The sequence below is a fragment of the Pundamilia nyererei genome, unplaced genomic scaffold, assembly GCF_000239375.1.
Source record: "Pundamilia nyererei isolate P.nyererei 1_Seehausen unplaced genomic scaffold, PunNye1.0 scaffold00115, whole genome shotgun sequence".
In the NCBI taxonomy this organism is placed as follows: Eukaryota; Metazoa; Chordata; class Actinopteri; order Cichliformes; family Cichlidae; genus Pundamilia; species Pundamilia nyererei.
The window spans coordinates 1949383-1960018 of NW_005187516.1; the positions used below are offsets into that span (position 1 = coordinate 1949383).

Below are 10636 nucleotides of genomic sequence, written 5' to 3' on the forward strand. Positions count from 1 at the left end.
CACACACACACACACACACACACACACTCACTCTGGTACAATGACAGAGGCTGAACAGTAATCTTTCAACACACTTGTGCCATTTAAAGGAACTATTTGAAGTGTGCACGTGTGCGGGCGTGTCATCTCTAGCACATTATCGTCAGTGCGACCTCGTCCTGTCCTCCATCACGGCAAACATTCCAACCGCAGGGGTCACCGCGACAACGGGGAGCCAATTACACACCAGTGTGTTTGATCAGAACAGACGGCTAACGCGCACACGTGGGCGTGCACGCAAACACGCCGAGCGGTATCGGAATGAGCGCTCGCTCCTTCGTTCAGCTCGAAACTCATCTCTTTTGGGCGAACGGCTAAAGTGGCGTCTCCCCTCTTTAATTTGCACGCCTGTCAACGTCGAAGAACGTTTATGTGTATTTCATTTGTGTCCTTTTTAGCCGAGCTTGTTTCAAAATCCGCAGGCGTCTGGGGAAAAAGAGGGAGAAGATGCCGGCCCCCTAGCAGGAAGGGGGGGGGGGGGCGACGATGGCTACAAACACATGTGACAAGCGACATGGGACCTCAGTGCCCCTCTGTAAATAGCATGTGTGCGTCTGTGTAGCACAGGATTGTATAGTCCAGCCTCTGGGGTCCTGTGGGTGGTGGCCCCTGATTGTGGCTCTGCTGTCACATCCCTTTACAAGCCTGTCATACACACAGAAACACACACAGAGAAACACACACACTGCGCCTGGCCTGCCATGTCCCTTAAAAGCTAGGAAACGCAGATGTGGCAGCAGATTAATGTTGTATGTCCTAGGAGCACACACGGAAACACACACTGTCAATTCGATGCACATCGCTACAAAAATATTATGTCTGGTAATTCCAAGTTAATACATTTAATTCTCTCAGCCTTTGATCCTTTGCTTTCACTGTTTTTTAGGAAAACTTAGAACTTTATAGGTTTCTAATTTAATGACAGATAGAATTTGATTACTGTATTTTTGACGCTCCTTCATTGGATTGCACAAAAAACATCACATGATTTAAAAAAAAAAAAAAAAAGATGAAGACGTCTCTAAATAGACTACAAGTTGTTTTGAGTCACTAGTGCTGCTACAAAAGCCGTGTCAGGCTGAACACCAGTTATTGGTGATTTGAACTAACGGTCTGATGTGCGCACAAGTCTTCAAAGCATCACGAGACCACTAACAGAGCTCAAAAGGCATCTACGCCCCAGACTGCAGGTGGATCTGTCAAAAACAAGTGTTTAATATGCCGTGGGGAGCTTTTGCAAAACCTAACTGATCGGCAAGCTTCAATAAATAACCGTAGAAACGTCTCCGGGATCATTTAAAAATTCTTTACGTTGCATTTTGGCCATATGTTCGTGTTTTTGAGGAAATTATGTATGACTGGTAGATCTTAAATTACTGCATTTCCAGTGAACTGGAGCTGATGTCTCAGTGTGCATGTGTGTGTGCAGCCTTTTGCAGGCGAAAAGCTGTAGCACTCAGCATGCTTTAGTTTTGCAGTGTGGAGGGAAAGTTCGCGGTTCTCCATCCGAGAATGATCTAGAATGCAAACACAAGCTAATTTGATGAGTACATCATCCAGCTTTTACAGTGCGTGAAGTTTCCGCTCGGTGTTGGAAGTGAAGCTCGCTAAATTGAAGTTTTTAAACAAAAATGCACACTGGATAACTGTAGCTATGCTTTCTAAAAGCAAACCTTTTTGGATGCTCAGAAAATTGATGGCAGTCCCTTTATTTGTTAAAGCTGAAAGTCTGTGATTGGTGTACAGAAGCAAAAATGCCAAAACTGCGTGTTGGCTCAAACATGTGTGGAGCCACGTTGAAAGTCCTTTTCTGTGGAGCTCTTGCTTATTTAAGCAATGCAATGACAAAATACATTTTACATGTATTATTAAGGCAGTAGACAATTCAAAATATGACACAGTTTCTCGTTTTTGATCTTTTAAGATGTTTTCTGTGTGCGGTTTTTAATTAAACTTGGGCTTTTAAATAATTACCAAATGCCTTCATTCTGTCTTTATTTTCTATTTCACACAGCGTCACAGCGGCTGTGATTTTTGAGAGAATCAGATATCTCCCAGCACAGCTCTTCATGTTCCTACTGATAAGTTGATTAAGAGTTACATGCCAACCCGAGGATTAAGCTGCTCCACAGATGGTTGCGTAACATGCGCGAGATGAGGGGCGAGACACAATGAGCAATTTGCATATGCCGAAAACAATGCACGTTTTCAGGCTGCCTCACTTCACTTGGAAGATGTTCAAACTGTTGCAATTCTTTGCAGTGACAAAAAGTGAAGAAAGCAACAAAACAGAATCGGCGCTTGAATCGTGCGTCAATATTAAATTGACATTTTTTTCCAAAAGAAATTGTGGGATGCGAACCTCTTTTTAATTCTTAGAAACTTTCTGACAGGCACTTCTTTTGAAGCATGCCAGCTTTTGTGTGTGTGCGAGTACCTGGGGGTGAGTAGATGGTGTACTAGAAATTAAGAATTCTCCCTTTTCGCACAATCCGGCTGGTCTGCTTAAAACGGCAATGAATTATTCCAGCAGTAACCTGTATTCTCAGGGGACACCTTGTGTTTGGGTTTGTTTGTTTTTTTAAGCTGTTCAGCCCTTTGCAGCTGAGCCCAAAAGTTAATTTCGGACACTGCACAGATGCCTCGCCGTGTGCACGAGGCCCTTTGTGGAGCAGAAAGCGCTGACACACACCAAAGCGATCTATCAGTGTAAAGCCACTCGCACTAGCTCATCACCTCGGCGGAGAAGCTAGCAGCGGTCATACTGTCTCATTTCCCTCAATCTGCTCCCCTCGCTCACACCTCAGTCCGTGTCAGTCAGCCTCCCTGCCTCCCCGTCCCTAACCTCCTCTCTTGGCACCCTCATAAATGAATAATCACATCGCCTAGCAGAGCAGAAATGTTCCTTAATTGCGCCGACATCACCAGCTCTGTCTTTCACATGCACACATATCAAACACACGCGCCATTAATGGGTGAAAGTGGACTCTGTGTGTGTGTGTGTGTGTGTGTGTGTGTGTGTGTGTGTGTGTGTGTGTGTGTGTGTGTGGAAGGTTTGTGGGAGGCGGGGGGACGCAGGGAGCTGCTGCTCGCGTGTCTTGCTGCTATGTGCCCTGTCAGTGTGGCTCAGTGTTAAAAGCATGTGTCCATGTCCTCTCTCCCCTCATTGTTTTCTTCCTCTACCATGTTCTCCCGGTGTAATGATTCGGATCAGATGCTGCTGTGTGGAATTAGGATCTCCCGCCCTCCTCCCCCTCACGCTCCGTCTCTCACACTGGCCCCTCTGGCTGACAGGCATCTCGTTAGTGCAGTATGTCTGTCAGTGAGGTTTGAGATTGAGCTGTGCCCCCGCATATCCCTGATGTGTCTCTCTCTCCCGCTCACACACACACACACACACACAAAGTTGACGGCGGCGCTGAACAAGCCGGTCTCTCCGGCCTCAATAATGATCTGATGTCCCGAACTTTTAAGCTGCCACTTTAGTGGAAGAGTTATTTTCGTGCTACGCACCAAAGACAACATTTTTTTTCCCTTTCTTTTTGCTTCTTTTTAAGAATCGTTAACTCCCTTTTTCTCCTCTCGTGTCTTCCTCCTCTTCTCCTCCGTCAGGTGGAGATCAAGATGAAGAAGACGGAAGCCGTCAGATGGGAGAAGCTGGAGGGAGAAGGACACGAGTCCAGCGTCAAACACTTCAATCCAAGTCAGTCCGCAGCTTCGACATTTGCCCTCTTCCACCCCACCTCCCACCACCAGACTGTTCTCCTGTGTCTCTCCTTTTCTCCCTTCTTATTTCTCCCTCTCTCTGCAAAGATCAATATAAGCTCCTGTGTTTGTCTGTTCTGCACTAAAATGAGAGTGGGCAGTCGAGACCTGCTTAGAGTCTTTCATTAGTCTGACGGCGAAAGTAGGCAGTGAGAGGGAAAGGTATGACAGCGGAATATGACTCAATATTTTAACCCACACATTCCTATTACTGACAGGATTAATTACTTATGTAAGTGTGTGTTTGAAGGGGGAGTAAAAGTTAAGTGGGGAGCCAAACTATGTTGTTTTTTTTCCCCTCCAGCTCATTCTCTTGGACATCTTGTTTATTAGCGCTTGCTTTTAAATTGGACTGCGGTTTCATTTAAACATCACATTTGACATTTTATTTTTATGGCACTGCATCTCAGTTTGTCCACACTTGGCCTGAATCTGTCTGCTGTGCATTTTGCTGCTGTATTTATGTAAATCTGCGTCTGGATTACATTTCCTGCTCTCCCCCCCATCCCGCCATCTCTTGTTGGGATTATGGTGGGTGTATTGCATCCAGAAAAATATAGAAATCCAATCACAATGGGATTCTTCGCCATCTAAGTCGGACGATTCAGTGGCAAGGAGAGTGAAATTGGTTACGAGCTGACAGTTGAGTCTGTGCGCTGTGATTGGATGATAAAAGTCAGCGTATTTAATTAAAAATGTTAATGAACATTTGAAGTGTTTTCACAAAAGCAGTGAGCTCTTTTTATTTTGGGCTCTGATGGAATTTAAAGATTTCTTTCTTCATCAGACCAGTACCCCACATCGTCCCACTACACCTGCAAGTGGGACAAGTTGGTGGTGGAGATAAACGAGGAGGAGAAAAATGAGCAGGTGGAGGGAGACGCGGCACTCAACAAGCTCTTCCAGCAGATCTACTCGGACGGTTCAGACGAGGTCAAACGAGCCATGAACAAATCCTTTGTGAGTATTATGTTTAACTTGCGTTACACGTGTTTCACACTGAAAACAGTCGTACACGTGCACGGTCGCAAAAACGTTCTCTTCTCAGTTCTAAAAGGAAAGGTTTCATTTTCCTTCCTCACCGCCTCCATCGTAGAATCGGTGTATTGGTGTCTGCCTAGATGGCCACCTTTTATTTGAAGTGGACTCTGAGACGCATAACAGAGGTCAATAAGTTCAATCTTTGTAGCCTGAGCAGCCCACGTCTGGCCCTTCCTGTTTCATTTTTAAATCAGTTACACTTTTAACCTAAATCGATCCAATCTGTTAGCTGCTGCCACAGGACATCATATTTACAGGCTTTTGCAGTCTAATGTGTTACGTTTGCACACATTAATACAGGTAAAAACCTGTTTTAATGTGTGCTGTTATTTGCCATATTTAATGATAATTTATTATTTTGAATCAGAATTAAAGTCATGAAGAGAACAGAAAAACATTTCTTTTTTTTTGCACTTTTCTTTCGTTTAATTAAAAAAAAAAAAAAAAATCTTATTTTAAACACTTTCCACTGACTGACAACAACACAGAGCTCTGGTCTCTGGAAGCAGTTGAAGGAAATTAAGAGTTTATGCTAGCTGACAGCTCTGGGACGGCTTAACTAACCCAGACTAGATGTAAAGTTGGCCAATTAGCAAATAACATATTAGGTCTTTTGAAGAAAAAAAAAAATCGGTTGAATATTTCAATGTTGTTGCTGTAGATCCTCAACAGATCATTTGCATTACTGGGGTATTGTTTCTGTTTTTAAAGAATGCCAGTGATCTACCTCATTGGTTCCTCCAGTCCGTGTATAGACTCGCTCAGCTCTGTTAGGTTTTGGAAAGACAATGGCCCAAAATTGTAATTGGCAGGTCAGATGTTTGGCCCCCAAAAAAAGCAAAATCATTAATTGGAACTGACCAAGACAATTATAAATGTGACTTTTGGCCCCTCAAATAAACTTTTGTTGTTGACTGTTAGTTTTCTAGCATGCCTAATTGACAGCAACCCACAGACTTACACAAACATCTAATTGGGGGAGCTCGCAACAATTATCAGAATAAGTTCCAGATTTTTAAAAAAAATGCTCTCATTTTCTTTAGTTAAAGCTTTAGCGGTGCTATGAAAATGCAAAGCTGCATCAGTAATTATTTACACAATTCTCATTATATTGAGTGAACACACACACACACACACTGGGTTGATTGATGCAGCAGGAACAGATTGTCTCGTTAATGAGCGTGTATTAAAGTGTAATGAAGGAAGTGTGTATGATTGCAGCCAAATGTTGATGGATGAAGGCACGGATGGGCATTCATTAACGATATGATCTCATGATGCTGGAGAAAAAAGTATTTACTGTCATTTCCAGCATACAGCCTGAAGCCAGCCGTGCTTCGGTGTGATCAGTTGTCATTTCTGCATTTAGCTTAAACATCTTAAACACGAGTTCTTGTTACAAAACATCAGGACAATCAAAAGTTAAACGGTTACCAGTCACCTTGTACTTCAGCTGTGCTGCGGTGGACTTACCTGAGGCTCACTAGCAGAGAGAAAGTGTTGCATAACTGCTACTGAAAACCTGTGACTTCTCCTCTTTGTGCAGATGGAGTCAGCTGGTACGGTCCTGACCACCAACTGGGGAGATGTAGCCAACAAGAAAGTGGAAGTGAAACCGCCCGATGATGCAGAGTATAAGAAGTTCTGAGCGTCCCCTATTTCGCCATGACTCCACCTCCCCCACCTCAGTTCATCATCTTTCTTGACATCTGTCCACCTGAGCTACAGCGGGATTCGTCGTCGCCGCCCTGCAGCCTGCATGGCTGGCCGCTGCTTCGCCTCTTCTTCGTGTTTGTCACTAAGTGCAGGGAGCCAAGCATTCCCACCATCACCCAAGCAAACTACATATGGCCTCTTCTCTGCAATATATGTTCGGTTAATTAAGATGATCTGTTGAAAGGAATGATCAACATTACCTGATTTCTTTTAAAGGCCAATGAACTCAAAAGGGAACTGAGATCGGGCTTAAAATTGACGCGCTTCACTTCAACTTCCCCCCGCCCCTCCTAATCACTCACAGCCTTTATATTTGGGAGCCTTCTATGACTTTGCAATATTAGTACTTGTATAAAAAAGTTGCTAAAACATTTGTGAACACTACCTTTAAACCAACTGATTGTGTTTCACAGATCATGCTTTTTTTGTTTTCCTCCTCTTTTTTGCACTCTGTAAAAACAGCAGTCCTCTGCAAAACAACTTATCTGGAAAGTGTGCGACATGTCTGGCTCGCCACCGGTCTCTCTCTCTCTGTGGGATTCAAGCTTCGGTGTAAATAAAAGATTTGGCTCACAAACTTTGCCCCGTGTTTTATGGTTTCTTGTCTCCCTGAAACCGTTTTCGAGCAGCTCGGAAAAGTCTTGCTCAAACACAAAAACGGCAATACATTACAACAGGGATCCGTGCTCTGTGATTATGTGCTGGGAGCGATGAAATGTGGTATTACTGATATGAGCTCAGGCAGTTGAGATACGGTTGACAGCTTGAGGATATGGTTTATGTATTGCGGGTTTCGATTGGTATCGAGTGGAGGAGCTCGAGCTGCAGGTGAGGATGCGGCCCTGAGGTGGAGCGGTGATTTACAGAGGGGAGATGTGAGGGGAGCGGGCGCCTCCCCTGTCCTCCTATCGCATATATGCGGCAGCCGAAACTGTGAGGGGGCGTCCTGCCGAGGCAAGAGAGCATTAATATGGATCAGCCTCCTAACCACATCATCAAGCCTCTCACACTGAGTTAAGTGTTAAATTCATCACACATCGTTTCATCTCTCGTGACGATCAAACGCCCATTTGTGACTCTGGATGGAACTCTTAGCTTTGTAACACTTTTTTACACACTCACACTAACACACTCCTTCGCTATCCCTGACACACACACAAATACACCGCCCCCATCCTTACCCCCTACCCCCGCCCGAGGCAGCTCCGTGACATCAAAAGGAGCTAAGCGCTTTGCATCGTGGGTAAGATCTGGGAGCGTGACGGCTACAGAGTCTTTAGTCTCATTAAAGAGTTCTAGAGCTGCAACTCTCACATTAAAGAACTCTGGAAACTTCTTTCTGCTCATCCCTTTGGAGCAGCTGCCAGACGTGACACTTCTCAAAACCATTTTTGAGCGGAAAAGAGAAGAGAGGGTGATCCCGAGTAAACTCGCCGAAGTGAACGCCGTGTATTTACAAACGGGCTACAAAGTCATTTGGTCAATTAGAGAAGGAAAAGAGAAGGACGCCTTTAATGTTTACTTAAAAAAAAAAAAAGTTTATTCAGTGATATTGCACTTCGAGATCACTTCTTCAATGCTTTACATGGAGATGAAAGTTTCTGAGACGATACGTGCAGTACATTGTTTTAATGAGAGCTTCTCATGAAGGCGAAAGAGAGATAAAGGGCTGGAAAACATGCGTTTAAGATGCAAGTTAAGACTGCTATTATTGGCTGAAGGCACATTTATTTACAGAAAGCAAAAAATGAATGAAAAAGGCTGCTTATCAGCGCTAAAAATACAAGCTCACCTTGCTTTTCCTAAATGCGGGTAGTTTTACATGCTTCCTTTTTATGTGGTGTAGAGCTGCACATCATAAGCTGTGTGATCTTGATGGAAATCAAGAGTATGGTGTGTGTGTGTATGTGTGTGTGTGAGATCATGACTGCCCTAGATTCTTTACCATGCATTGATAATGTGTGGTCACAGCAACCTGCTGAGGATGAGAAGCCACCATCTTCCTTTTCTAAACTTTATCCTTCTCCTATCTCTCCTCCCCCATCCCTCCTGCACTCTACCATCTCTCACGTGGGCGGGGAGGCTCACACCAGACCCAGGATGCGTGCCACCCACCAGTTGCAGGGCATGATAACTCTGCAGGCCACCCTGCAGCCCCTGTAGTGGTAGGGCCACGGGTGGAAGCCTTGGAGAGGCTCGCAGATCCTCTGACAGTGGGTGTAGCCGCGGCGGCACTCTCTGCAGCACACGCCCTCGTGGTCCAGCCTGGGGTCGATGTTCATGTCCTGCTCGCCCTCGAGGCCTCTCTGAGAGGAGGGAGAAGAGAGGAGAGCGGTCAGAGTGAGGCGTTCTTCGGCAGGGCGGCAAAAGCTTGTTTTAAACCAATTAAAAAGGATTTCCGACAGGCTGTGATGGGGGAGGAGGGGATGTTGTCAGATGTGGGTTTTTGTTGTCAAATATTTTCTTTTTTCAGAAACTGCGCTTGCTGTTTACCCCGTTCTGTGGTTGTCAGGAGTGGGTTTGGTGGGGTTGGGGTGGAGGATTAGGGAAAAAAGAAAGTGGGGCCTGTAATGAAGGGATGAGGATGCATGTGTGTATGCATGGGACTCTGTGTGTGCTTAGCAGGGGCAAAGGGGCTGCTGAAGAGGAGGAGGTGGTGGGATGTTGTGGAATTATTCATACAGCCTCAATGCTGAAAGGAATGCTTTGGACAGCCACACACAGAAAACCGCACGCACAGACTACACGCCCACGCATACACTCAGATTTGCAGTGACAATCCGGGCCCCTCCACCGTGACCCCGGCATCTGCTGCCGCTCGCACAGCTGTGAGAATCCCTCGCTGGGAAAAGCCGTCTCAGGTAGGCCTCAGATCTGATCGGACAGCTGCGACGCCGCGGCCCAACGTAAACACAAGAGAAGAAGAAAAAGAGGAACCGTGTGAGTCACGTTTGTGTGTGTGACTCACCTGATAGGGGTTCTCAGGGTTGAACTCCGCTTCCACGTCCTCCTCCACCTCCTGACCTGTGGCTCCGGCTGCCTGGCGGCGCTGACGGGGGGCAGCCCTCCTCTTCCTCTGGCCGCCTGCACACATCACACTCTCAGTATCTGACAGCAGACCAAATCTAGGAGCAGAATGGCACTAATGTGGCACACAGCCGTTTCTCAGGCAGCATTTTGAAGTCCGCAGCTGAAGCAGAAGGAAAATTGTGTTTTGAGAACTTTTGACCTCTCAGCACGCTAAGAATTCTACACTCAGCAGCTCAGAAACTTCAAAAGGATTTCTGCCTTTCTTTCTTTATAGCCTGTTTTTCTCTCTCTCTCTGTAGCTTAAACAGCTGCGATGTTAAATGAGAATGCTTGAGACTGTTTGACCCATATTCTCTTTGTTTTTTGTAAAAACAAGAAAAAATGACTGTTTTCTTGTCTTTAAAAAAAAAAAAAAAATCCATACTACTGAAAAATCTGTTTGCTTACTACTCGAGAAGGTGGGACGGAGCCAGAAGATTGGCAGGTCGCCGCACAAGTCCTTGATCTTGTTGCTGAGGAAACCAGAGTCCGAGAGGGGTGTTTCAGCTGCTACCCAGATCAAATCATCGTCGAACTTGGCCGGGATCACTTCATCCTCCTTTTGTGGGTGGGAAAAGCAGATGAGACTGATATGCAAGTAAAAATCTTTCAAAACACACACACGGCTGCCAAAGGTGTAACATCACACTTCTTGTATCTTGTTATGCTTTAAACAGTCCACACTCTCTGCATCCTGCCCAAGTCTAATCTGAATTAATGCTGCGCTGTTAGTGCTTTTATGTGAACATAAAACAGAGTAGTAAAAAGGGAGCCCTTGAGGCTTTAGTGTACACATTTCCCTTTTGCGCTGACGTCTCGCTGTACACACAGTGTCAGAACTCATCAGCTTCTGAAGAGGAGAGACTGGATGTCCTAAATTTGCAGGTTTCTGCAGATAAACTAATGAGGTTTGCAGAGGAGACACTGAATAAACATACATACTCTGTATCCACAGCCTGCAGGTAAGGAGGGGCAGGTGAGGCACGGGTGGGGGTGGGGTGGAGGC

At 45.4% G+C, this 10636-nt stretch overlaps 2 protein-coding genes across 4 annotated transcripts in view; one reads left to right on the top strand and one right to left on the bottom strand.

Annotated features, from left to right (window-relative positions):
• sugt1 (SGT1 homolog, MIS12 kinetochore complex assembly cochaperone) overlaps nucleotides 1–7131 on the top strand; it is a 25966-nt gene extending 18835 nt beyond the window's left edge. For all 3 annotated transcript variants that reach the window (XM_005742002.1, XM_005742003.1, XM_005742004.2), the window contains exons 11-13: nucleotides 3652–3742; nucleotides 4592–4764; nucleotides 6392–7131. In XM_005742002.1, the coding sequence (XP_005742059.1) occupies nucleotides 3652–3742; nucleotides 4592–4764; nucleotides 6392–6493 (366 nt within the window). In that variant the 3' untranslated portion in view covers nucleotides 6494–7131. The remainder of the gene's footprint in view (nucleotides 1–3651; nucleotides 3743–4591; nucleotides 4765–6391) is intronic.
• Nucleotides 7132–8104: 973 nt separating this feature from the next.
• The window catches only part of LOC102207165 (chondromodulin), a 7965-nt gene continuing 5433 nt past the window's right edge, over nucleotides 8105–10636 (bottom strand). Inside the window, exons 4-6 of the mRNA XM_005742028.2 lie at nucleotides 10039–10189; nucleotides 9530–9645; nucleotides 8105–8867 (exon numbers count right to left, since the gene is read on the bottom strand). Coding sequence (XP_005742085.1) covers nucleotides 8646–8867; nucleotides 9530–9645; nucleotides 10039–10189 — 489 coding nt within the window. The 3' untranslated portion in view covers nucleotides 8105–8645. The remainder of the gene's footprint in view (nucleotides 8868–9529; nucleotides 9646–10038; nucleotides 10190–10636) is intronic.